Consider the following 12,220-nt stretch of genomic DNA (forward strand, 5'->3'; position numbering starts at 1 on the left):
TGATCATATGTTACGTAATTTTATAGATTCTATTGGTATAGGTTTAGAATAGTAGCTATGTTATGAAAACAAACATACATGTTTATTATAAACAGTAAGGGTATCATGCTTTAATTACATTTAAAAAAAGATCTTTTGTGACAAAGCCCCAGCTTCATAGTAATTTCAAAAAATGAATTGCAAAGCTCACTTGGAAGCTTCCCAAGACTTTGTTTTTAAAATGCCAGTTTCCATCAGCAACTATGCTAAAAAATTAAAAATTGATTTGACAGATGTACACTGGAAATTTTCTTTTGAAACTGAGGAAAAATACACCTATTTAATAAATTTCTATTTGAGAGATATTAGTAACTCAGTGAAACGTCCATCTTTGATATGGGGAAGTAGAAATAGTTTCTTTACGCTGATCAAATTAGAAGTACAAATATTCCAATATGTATGAAATAAGATTATTATTATTGTTGTTTGTTTTATTATATGTTGTTGTTACTGGCATTACTGATTTCTTTTTGCATTTATTGTAGGGTTTGCTGAGAGCAGTCCATCATGAAGGCATACAGGTGCTGTCTCTCACTGAATTTCCATATGGTGAAAGAGACCTGTCACCTCATAAGCAAGAGCCAGAACCTTGGCTAGAGGAAAGAAAAGCTTTTCTAAGCACCATTTCATCTTTGAAAGATCTGATTGCAAAAATGCAACTTCATAGAGAAGCTGAGGTATAAATGATGTCATAAGATCCTATCTAAATAAAAAATAATTTATGATAACCTGATAAGGCACGTTCACAGTTCAGGTTTAAATGCTTAAATATAGTGTTACAAGGCAAAATATTTTAAAAATATGCTGTAAAACTGCATATTGCACTTTATGGTAATAGTCTGTCTTAATTTACAGCTTGTATTTATTCTTCTGTGCGTTGATATCTTTTGACTGTATAGATCCACCTTTTAAAAAGAATTCTATTTTGAAAGCATATTCCAGGAGCAGTTAAAGTAGATTTTTTAATGATGTTATTTATTGGTGTAGTAGAACTTAGATACTATTAAAAAGATATTGTAGTGAGAGATGTTGTAGTGAGAGAATTATTTAAAATACAACATAGTATTAATCAGTAATCTGTTAAAACTTTTAAGGACTTACTTGCCTGTTAAATTACCCCAGTTAGACTTTTGGATGTATGTAGGTAGTTTGTATTATTTCAGCATTTTCTTTAGCATGCAAAGTGGGGAGATTAACTTCATGTCATTTAAAATGAAATCTTTTTCATACACAACGTCTGCACAGTGCTACATAGCTCTGTGACAGCCTAGGAACATACATGTAACATAAAAATTAAAAGAATGATGTGATACAATAATATAAATAGTAACTACCCAGGCCTAAGCTTTCAGTTACAAAAAGCTAAATCGCCTCCATCTAAAACACAGATAAAAGTTTAGCATTTGTGAATGCAGAAGAAATCATAACATATACAATAAATGCATCCATTTTTATGAATTAATGTTATACAGTTATTTAGTAAGAAAAGCTAAATATTCCATTGAAAATACACACTTTACATAAAATTATAATGATGTAATCTTTCAGTTCTGCTGATTAAATTTGTTTTATACCACTGCAGATTTATGCAAGTACTGAGCCTCCTGAAGATGTCTCAGACTGGCGAGGAGAACTTCTGCGTGCTATTCAACAGCTTTTTGTGAGGGAACAAAATGTTCTTCTTGCTGCGTTTCAAACTGAACTGGCAGAACTGGGCACAAGAGATGCAGTGATATTGATGAATCAGTTAGAGCACAGACTACAAGAGCAGGTAATATAAACCATACTGTAGTCAAAGTGTTTGTCTACGTTAGATTTTAATTTTGAATGTATAAATCCATTAAAAATATACGTATTAATAGTAGTTTTGACAGTCTAAGAGTGAAAACAAAGTCAGACTTGTAGGGAGAAGTGGTGTCTTTAAAAAAAAAAGTTATGTGGTATGGAAAAGAGACTTTGGGGTGCACGAGTTATAATACAAATACAGCTTTCAGAGATCAATTTTAATTAAACAGAGCTGTCCTGAGCAAGATGTCATTAAGTTAATTAGAATTACTTTACATTGTGTAAGAGAAAAAGGTAGCTTGTATATATGAAGCAAGTTGTAAGAAGAGGAAGTGCTAAGGCTGCTATGGGACAGAGAGAGGTCAGTTATCATGTCTGAAACATGGAAGAAATTAGTAAGAAATATTACAGTTTGCCGGAAAACTGATAGTTCTTCTCATTCTGTAACTTTGGTGCCTAGTAAAGAAATAAAAAAATAGTTCTTCAAAATATTGTAATATTGACTTAATTGAAAATGTTTTGAGTGTGTATGCACTATGAATATATAAGTAAATGTGATATCAACATCATAGATATTATTATATTTTTATTATATTATTATTAGTTATTCTAATTAGATATTCTAATAAAATCTGGAGTTTTACTTTGAAATGTTTCTAATGCTAATAGGCTACTAACCAGAGAGCAGCAATGGATTGTCTTCAGAATGCAGACAGAAGAAGTTTGCTGATGGAGATTCAAGTGTTGCATGCTCAGATGAAAAGTAATCCAAAGAGAGAACAAGAGATTGATTCAAAAAGCCAAGGTGACTTCTCTGGTAATATATGAGTGTTTCCAAACGCTTTCATGGAAGTGCTCATAATGTTATAAGTTACAAAAATGCTGACTTTCTTTGCTCTCTGATTTTGACACATGTTCTGAACATACATACTTTTCATCTTTTTCAATCTTATTCAACTAATCTTGAAAAAATTAAGATATAATCTGTGTTCTTATGACTTGTATCAAATTGAAAGTGATACAAAGTTATATTCAATTGCTATAAAAATTGAGCTTGTATTTTAAGGTTATTTTCCATGTATATGCTTCACTGTTTAGGTTCAACAGATTTGAAATTGTCTAAGTTGGATAGTCAGTCATAATGCAGAAACTAAGAAGCAATTAGAACGAAGAACAAAAAATTCAGAGAGCAGGTATACTTTAAAATTAAGTTAAAGCTCACTGTCAGTGTTTAGTCACAAAAATTGGGTCATAAGTATGCATATATAACATGCCTAACTTCAGTTATGTTAGTCATTATCCAAATTTGCGTATTATATGGTTGCACACGTTTTATAGCCTTTAAGAAGTTCAGGAGTTGAAGTGATTTCTTGAAAGTGTGAAAGGTATTCAAGTGTAAAAGGCATGATTTTGCTTTTATTCCACCTATGAAAGAATATATTTTTTTAAAATATCACTCTTAATGATAGCCTTGTGGTTATGCTCTGGCTAGGGAAAGCTTTGGACAGTGTTTGTTTACGAAATAATTTCCCTATTGATGGTATTCTCATTAGAAACACTGGAGTATAATATGCAGCAGAAGCAGTTACAGCTACTGGAGATGCAAGTGGAGCTCCGGAGTATGAAGGACAGAGCAGCTGAGCTTCAGGAACAGCTGAATTCAGAGAGAATGATGGGCGCAGAGCTGAAGAATGAACTTGCACAAGCCAAACTAGAGCTTGAAGCAACCCTTAAAGCACAGCACAAGCACTTCAAGGACCTAGAAACCATCAGGTTGGCTTTCAGTTGGCAGTTCAGCTTTCTGTGTTGACTGTGAAGATTCTCTTTCTGTCATGGTTTGAGATTGCCCCCCCTGGGAGCCGGGGGGCCTAGAAGTGATTGGATGCCAGGGCAGTTCCCCCTGGAGGGCCAGTCACCGCTCGTCTTGTTTGCTCCTGCTGAAAAATCATATATACACAACTGGCAGAAGTTGTGTCTGCTGTGTGTATGTGGGGGTGTGTGAGAGAAAGCCCAGGGGTGGCAGGGCCTCCTTCTTCCCTTCTGGGGGGCCCTGCAGCCCCACAACTCTGCCTAAGCTTGGAGGCAGCATTACTTTATTTGTGTAAAATAAATGTATATATACTTCCCCTTTCCCCTATAGAGGTGTCTGCCTGAAAATTTCTCTTCGGTGTTGAGATAAAATATTGGGAAGGGGTGGGGGAAGCCTGGAAATTGAATTTTGGATTTTTGTGGTGGTCTCAAACCACCACGTTTTCCTAATCTGAAATCATAATACTGATTTTATTAAGGGCACTGATCTCATGTAATGTAAATGCTTCTCGGTTTTTTTGTAAAACATATCTGAAAAAAAATAGACTTTTTCTCCATTCAGTAAAAAATGTAATTCCATTCTTAGTTTGATTTAATGATTTATTAATATCAAGTTTCTTTTTAAATTTTGACACAGTAGGCTTCTGTATATGAGCTAATTAGTAGACCATATTTATTAATGGTTTTTCTGCTTCTAAAACTGAATATGGAGAAAAAAATTCCAAAATTAAGATGATTGTGCAAGTACTTCCATAAGTACTCTTAAGTGTTGCTTTGACATGGTTGGCAGCAGAGGTAACAGGCAAAATATTTGGTACTTAAGAAAGCCATTATTATTTATGCCTGTACCAGAGAGATGTGCCCATGTACAGTATCTTAATGTTCAGCTCAGAGCTAACAAATTAATCTGGAGTTTGAATTAGGATTACTTTAAAGATTACTTTACAGCCTTTACAGACTATCAGGAGCAAAATTCCTTTGCAAACTGATGCAAAATTGATTTGCAAAAATGAAAATTCAGGTCATAGATTTTTTTTTTCCCCAGTATAAATTTCTTCTCTTGAGACACATGGCAGCAAGAAGCACATTCTTGCAGATTTTGGCCAGTGACTGGGTTAGGTTGAACACTAACTGCCTCTGAGACACAAGTTAATAAAAAATGGCAGCTACCAGTATATCAGGATGGACATACTCTGTGGTTCTTGAGCTGTGCAACTCTTCTGGTTTTGAGCTAGTCTTGTTTTTCTAAATAGGCTTTTCTCTGTTACTGTACTACACTGTTTTCAGTGCACAAGACAGAATAAATATCAAGTAACTGACCTTACTGTGGTAGGATTAGAGCCATTGCCTAATGTAAGGGTTGATCGTTTCTCTTTTAGGACTGAAGTTAAAGAAAAAGCAGCTGAGCTAGATATTCTCAAGGATACGATGGCCAATGAACAGAAAAAATCAAGAGAGCTGCAGTGGGCTTTGGAAAAGGAAAAAGCTAAAATAGAACGCAATGAGGAAAGAGGAAGAGAAGAGCTTGAGGTATTCCATAATCCCAAATGGCCTGGAACATCAAGGAATGAAATATATTGTTTTGGTTAATATTTCGTCTCATCTTACATTTTTGTCCAGTGCATGCTCCGTGTTCTGTTTTCAACTGCAGCATTATATCATTTAGAGCTGAAGAAAGATGTACAGAATCTGTGTGGCAAAGAAAGAAAAAGGCCCGATGCACGTTCCATTTAAATCAATAGGAATTCTACAATGCTTTTCAGGGCCAAGATTAAGAGATTCTGTAAGGGCCCTCAGTTATTCCACCAGACAGGATACTGCTAATGTGGCTACACCCAGCCCCCACCACAACCTAACTCATAAAATATAGTGTTTAAGAATATTATTTAAGGAGACATATTGTCTGTCTCCATTTTAAAAGTCAGCAGTTTCACCTCATGAAAATCAAACTAGGGAGTTTACCTTTGGAGAAAATGCATTAGTAGCTTCTTTGGTACCTCCACAGTATTTGATATAGTGAGGGAGAGAGCAGGTATCCTAGTACAAGTATTAAGACAAAAAAGCAATCGTTTCAACAGCATAGATTTATTCACATCATGAAATCTGAAGTTGAAAAATCATTTTCAGAGATTTGGAAAGTAAAAGCAGCTGGCCAGCTTCAATTTCAGAAGTACAGCTTTTTGTGTCTCAGTATAAAATATGTGTTACAACGAGTCTTTTATGAGATGATCTGATTTTAGAATAAAGATACCTGTGATATATTTTAGTATCAGATGTAACTGCAGCATTCAGAGTATTGTTGCATTAATTACGAATAGCAAAACCTGTTAAGAGCAACATGTGTAGAGGTAGCAGATTTCCAATTTGCAGAAGATAATGAAAAGTATATGCAAATGGCTTTAATCGGTTCTTCTATTTTCTTTTGAAAGGATTTAAAATTTTCTCTTGAAGATCAAAAACAAAAGAACTTACAGTTAACTAAACTTTTGGAGCAAGAGAAACAGCTGTCAACTGATCTGCAACAGAAAATCGAATCCCAAGAAGCACTCAGTGCTGCCCAGCTGTCACGTGAGCAAGGCCGTAATTCTGAGTTGCAGGTGCTTCTTGAATCAGAGAAGGTTCGAGCTCTCGAAATAAGCAGTGCCCTAGAAAGGGAAAAGGAGCTATGTGCTCAGCTTCAAAGTGCTGAAGATAAGGGGCAAGCTGGAACACCTAATCCATCTGAGGAATTACTTAAAGAGCTACAGAAACAAATGGATGACAAACATGACCGTATAGTGGAGTTAGTAAGTGAGATGGAGAAGTATAAATTGGAATCTGTGCAAGTGAGACAGCAAATGGAGAAAGAAAGGCAGATGCACAGGAAAGCATTACAAGCAGAACAAGATGCTAACATAATAGCACAGAAGAAACTTCATGAACTGGAGTCCAAAGTAGAAGACCTTCAGTGGCAACTTGGAGAAAAGAAGCAAGAAGTTCATAAATTAGGGAATGAAACAAAGAAGTTGCAGGAAATAATCCAAGATCTACAGAAAAAAGAGCAGGAGAACGAAGGAAGAAAGGAAGCTGAAAGGACACCAAGCCACAATCCGAATGAGGTACGGTAGGACTGAAAGCAATGTGTAATACTGAAATATGCAATTTAGCTTTAGTTCTTTTGCTCAGTTAACACTGTGTGTCTCTGTGCCTTTACTCAATCTGTGAAATAGCCTGAAGATTATAGAACATGGGCACCAGAGAAAGGGAAAGGGAAAGCATTTGAGTTTGCTACCTAAAACTATTCACACACCTCCTCCTGAGAGTGAAGTTATAGAAGTGTGTAAGGAGGAGCGTGAGCAGGAGAAATGTATCTGGATGTATACACACACTTTGTGTCTCAGTATAGGACAAGAACATTCCCTGCAACCAGTTGCAGGAATGAGCTATTCCTACTAAGAAATGCTCCAGGTCAGTGCCCTTAATCTTTAGTTCATAAACCACAAAGGGTCTTTGAAACATTTAAAAGTGATCTTCCAACAGCTTCAATAAATAAATGAGTAAACAAGCATGAGTATGTGTATGTTAGCTAACAAAATAGAAAAAAGAAACAAAGGTAAAAAATCAATTTAAGAATTTATTTATCCTAATTTTTTGATGAATGCAAGTTGGAAACTCTGTTGCTTTTCTCTCTCATAAAAAGTTTGGGAAGTTTTAAAATTATTTTTAAATTACTTTTAAAACTTTTAGAAACTTCCCTGTACAGGCTAAGTGTTGCTGGGTGAGTGATTTGTGGATAGTCACAGAAGGGGTTGACAGGAGACTTGCCTCTTTGCTGGCCATGTTTTTGCCCATCTTGGCATCATTCCATGCTTTTTGCAAGTTATCTATCTGTGGAGCCAGGAAGGAGATTTTTCTCTCCATCTAATTTGGCTACTGGTTTTAATCTTCTGAAACATTTGAAACTACTTACAGCTAGAGGCAGGATGTTGACCATATTGGTAACTGTGACATCAGCAGCCCTCCTGCCATGCTTAGTTTGTGCACCTTGTTCTTCTGCACAGAGGTAACTGCCAGCACTGTGGTCAGTGAATAGTCTTCCTGTGGATCAGGTTGACAACAGCTGTTGGGTTTTTTTCCCGTCCTCATCAGCAGACAGTATAATCTGCTTTCCAGAATCTGCCTGGAATTTCAAATAATGATTCTCCTGCTGCTTCCTGTGACATTTACAACACACTGCTTTGGTGTCACACTGTAGTCAAACAGCCAGTGGCAGAGCCGTGGACTCAGGTTTCCTTGTGAGGGATAGCAGTTTTTCCATGGCAGTGTTCGGAGGTTGTTAGTGATGAACATATCTTCAGGGCATTGCTTGCCTTGTGGCAGCGTTGGTGGTGTGGTTGCCTGTGACTGTGGACTGACCACCTTGACCTTCCAGCCTCTCTTCTTCTGGCACTGAATTGGTCACCAAAACACATAGGCCCAGTTGCCCAAATTCCATGTACCACTGGTAAAGTAGCTGCTGGTGGAAGAAACAGAAAGGCTTGGTGACTTCCTGCTGACTGGATTCACACTGTAGCTCTATGATTGCTAGATCTTAGTCAAGAAAGACATCACACTATACCTTTCACAAATGATAGTTTAGGGGTACACTACAGCAGTGCTGTAGTCACACTAAGGCTCTTTCTGTGTCAGAATTGTTTGTTCTTCAGTTTCTGGTTGTGTTTCAGAATCATATGTTTTCATTATACAGCACTGGATCACATACATTCCGTATATATATAAAACCACATATTTCTTTCCAGACTACTTGGGATACACCCAATGACAGAACAAGAAATTGGGTTCTCCAGCAAAAAATGGAAGGAGCTGAGACAAATGAATTGACCTACCGCACGCTGACAGGAGATTTCTCTGCTGCTACTGAAATTCTGGAAAAAGTCAGACAAACTCTGCAAAGTGCATCTCCAAAGCTGAAGCAGTTGGCTCGGAAAGCTGCTAGCAGGTTTGACCAGTCTTCAGCTGTTTGGTTTTGTTAATAGCAACCAGCAAGCTAATATTTTGGGTTTGAATCATAATCCACAGACTGCAGGATTTAATTGAGTTTGGGTTTATTCTACTTTTATAGTGTATGCTGCTACTTGAGATATACTGATGGAAGACAGGATCACAGAGGATTAAGTGCTGCTTTAAATCTTACATGTTTAACAGGATCCTTTAGAAGTCATATCAGTATTGTCTTTTTTTCTCTGAAAAGTGATAAGGTTTATCTGGGTATGGTGTAGGTAGATGAATTTAAAACAATTCAGTAATTAAATAATTCATAATGTATAAGGGGATGAATATAGGGATTATTGTTCTGAATCAACCCCAGGAAAAAAAATATATGGTAAAGTGAAACTGATCTTGATTCTTTTTTTTTTCATTATCTTCATAAGATTAAAAAATAACATAGTACCAGGTCCATGGGAGGTTTGAATCTGTTTTTATTTTGCTGTGATGGTAATTTAATATTAAACATTCATTCATTCATTTGGGCAAAGCAGAATGCAGTATATCTCGAAAATACCCTAAGATTTTGCTCACACAGATTCAATAGATTTGTGGGAAGCAGAACCACTATTTTAAATGTGCTTCATGTAGAACATCCTTGTCTACAAATGAGTGGAAGCTGTTCTTCTATACACATTTTTTATCAAATCGAGACAATTTAGTTTAGAGTCGTTGGGCAGTCTTGAAAATGTTGCCATGTCTCCAGTAACTGTGCTGAAGTGACTTGCTAAAGACCCAGTGCGTAGGGATCCATGGAAAGTCCTGTTGGGCTGGCTCATGGTGTCAGACTGCACCTGCTGTTGAAACTGTCCCTTTTGTTTCAGATTACAGTTTGAAACAGCAGATGATCAAGATTTCATTGCAGTACAAAGTGCTATTGAAGAAGTTATTTCTGAACTTAAAATACTGCCTGGATTGTCCTGTCTGGGAGAGGTGAGAGTGCAATGTTGTAACTTTGGTGGGAGAGTTTGGATGATGAGCTGTGAGCAGAAACTAGCAAGGAGTTTGTTAAGCCTATACTTATTCAGGTCTGTGCTTTGTAAAGGAAAACTCCAGTAAATGTTCTGAGTGGAGTTGGTAAAGTGTAAAAACCCCTTCCTTTTTTTTTTTTTCAATTTTAAATACTTTAAAGGTGATTTTTCAACTTTCAAATTAAAACTTTTCAGTTTCATTATAAAATTTTTAACCTCATGGCTTTTTCTTTAAGAAAAGATATTTTCCTTTCAGCGGTATTCCTGTAACTGAGGAAATTTTGCTCAGTACTTCCTGATATTAAAAGCAACATTTAATATTTACTGTATTGTGTTGATACAACACATTTGCTTAAACTGCCCTGTATTTACCAACAGAAAGGCCATTTGAAGATTGAGTAGCATGCACTTGGTGTAAAAAATGAAGTGAGGCAGTCTGTTACAAAGAGTTCAGCAATACCTGATTTTTAAGTGAACTTGGCTTGGTCCTTACCTGTATTTTAAGCAAGTGTTTTCAAAGTGACTTGAAAAAAGCTTTGAGACACTTCTTTTCCTCAAAGTTAGATAAACATAAACATAGTAGAAAAGCTTTGCATATTGTTATAGCTGGTACAATTGAGCTTGTATGAAAACATTCTATTATAACGTACAGGATAAGTGTAGACAAGGAAGTCACAGTTAAATAAAGTGTACATGTAAACAATACATTAAGTTGCTACAAAGTTATTGTCATTATCTAAAAAAGTTTTTCACTGTAAGCCAGTCATTTTCAAGTTGGCAACTTTAATCTAATACAAGTTGTGTTTGGTTTTCTTTCTTCCTTGTAGCTGAAGCTAGTGCTACCACCTGGGACTCCATCTAGCTCACTGACTGAGAGGCTGCTGAGACAAAATGCTGAGCTGACGGGCTTTGTCAGCAAACTGAGTGAAGAAAAGAATAATTTGAGGAATGCTGTTATGAAATTGGAAGAAGAACTGAGAAGATACCAGCACAGACAACCTTCTGGAGACTACGTATGTCTTTAGTGGTGCTGATGTAATGGGTTATGTATAGAGTCTTGGCTTCCCTCTGCGGAGTAAATGGGTGTGAGTTGTTCTTGTTCGGTGGTCAGTGTATCTCAGCTCCCTGTGTTTAGTGTAAACTTTGTGATTTTACCCAGCTGCTTTTTGTTAACTTCTCTTTGCTTTTAAATGCACTTTTCAATCTGTATCTCATCACCATGTTAAGTAGCAAATAGATCCAGATAACTTCAGGCTCATGAAGCTAGTATGATCCAACTGAGGGTGTGGGTTTTTTTGGAGAAGCTGTGTTTTTCTGGGACACTGATCGAGCTCCTAAACTCACTGCTTTTCAGGTGTCAGAATGCAAGGATGGCCTCAGATCCAGTCAGTGGATAGTTTTTCTCTCATTAATTTTATGAGCTTTTCATAAAAAACCAACTACTAGAATAACACAGCTTAAATTTTTCCAAACTGTGTGGTTCAAATTCAGTTTCTTTTGTCTTCAGTCTTCTAGGCGCTCATCGGATGTTGGAGTTAATATTGATACTCTTGTTGCCTCTGAGAAGGAAACTTGGAACAGAGAAAGGCTGTCACTGCAGAAATCTTTGAAACAAGCCGATGCAGAGCTCTCCAAGCTGAGAGCAGAGCTCAGGAGTGAGACTTTCCTCAGAGAACTGGGATCCGATTCTGAAAATGCTGTTTTAAGGGTAGGAAGACTTTTTTGCCCACATAGTAACTGCAGCTACTTTTTTCATTTTTATTTGGGCCTATTTTTCATTGTGTTCACTCTGCTTATTCAAAGTAAACAGGTATTAATTCAGTTTTAAAATGTTCATCCTCAGATACCAGACTGTTAGTTTTTCTCCCCAGGAATGACATGTAAGCACCTACATTGTCCTTTTGTGTATGCTCTGTTTCTTGCTACTTAGGTGATCCTCACATTATGAAGCTGCATTCAACAAGTGTGAGCAGCAGTGCAGTTTTCTCCATGATAGCGAGAAATGAATAATCACAGAAATGCTGTAGAAGTAACGGTGTCAAAAGACTTCTAACCATAGTCGTTCTTGGAGCTTATGGGGCCTTTTGTCTTTTTTAATTGTTGCAGAGAATTTATGGCAAATACCTACGAGCAGAGAGCTTTCGGAAAGCTCTCATATATCAGAAAAAATATTTGCTGCTGTTACTAGGCGGATTCCAGGAGTGTGAAGAAGCCACACTGGCCCTCATAGCACGGATGGGTGGACAGCCCTCCTACACAGACCTCGAAATCATCACCCATCATTCTAAGGGTTTTACACGATTTCGCTCTGCAGTCAGAGTGTCCATCGCAATTTCAAGGTAAACTGGAGGAAGTAATATTTTGAACAGATGTGACTATGCAGTTTAATAAATGCTTTTCTAGCTCTCTAGTGAAATCTAGAACTTGTCATATTCTATCCTGTTTAAATGATGTGTTTTTGGTATTCATGAATATAGGTAGATACTGTGTAGGGTAACAAGTTGAGCAGAGCATGGTAAAATCTGTAATAGGAATAAGCAGTCTGATTGTAGTTGAAGAGGGCTCTGTATTTGATAATCACTGATGGAGTA

General features: G+C 36.7%; 1 protein-coding gene across 8 annotated transcripts in view; it reads left to right on the forward strand.

Annotated features, from left to right (window-relative positions):
- AKAP9 (A-kinase anchoring protein 9) overlaps window positions 1–12,220 on the forward strand; it is a 113,712-nt gene that overhangs the window by 97,195 nt on the left and 4,297 nt on the right. For 5 of the 8 annotated variants that reach the window (XM_027749133.2, XM_027749136.2, XM_027749135.2 and 2 more), the window contains 11 exons: window positions 525–716; window positions 1,622–1,810; window positions 2,494–2,641; window positions 3,378–3,597; window positions 5,013–5,163; window positions 6,063–6,731; window positions 8,412–8,611; window positions 9,483–9,591; window positions 10,457–10,642; window positions 11,137–11,337; window positions 11,736–11,968. In XM_027749133.2, coding sequence (XP_027604934.2) covers window positions 525–716; window positions 1,622–1,810; window positions 2,494–2,641; window positions 3,378–3,597; window positions 5,013–5,163; window positions 6,063–6,731; window positions 8,412–8,611; window positions 9,483–9,591; window positions 10,457–10,642; window positions 11,137–11,337; window positions 11,736–11,968 — 2,498 coding nt within the window. The remainder of the gene's footprint in view (window positions 1–524; window positions 717–1,621; window positions 1,811–2,493; window positions 2,642–3,377; window positions 3,598–5,012; window positions 5,164–6,062; window positions 6,732–8,411; window positions 8,612–9,482; window positions 9,592–10,456; window positions 10,643–11,136; window positions 11,338–11,735; window positions 11,969–12,220) is intronic. The other 3 variants (XM_027749134.2, XM_039379883.1, XM_027749137.2) reach the window with 1 other exon arrangement.

This window comes from Pipra filicauda, unplaced genomic scaffold (genome assembly GCF_003945595.2).
Source record: "Pipra filicauda isolate LSUMZ 115617 unplaced genomic scaffold, ASM394559v2 scaffold105_size2325265_pilon, whole genome shotgun sequence".
In the NCBI taxonomy this organism is placed as follows: Eukaryota; Metazoa; Chordata; class Aves; order Passeriformes; family Pipridae; genus Pipra; species Pipra filicauda.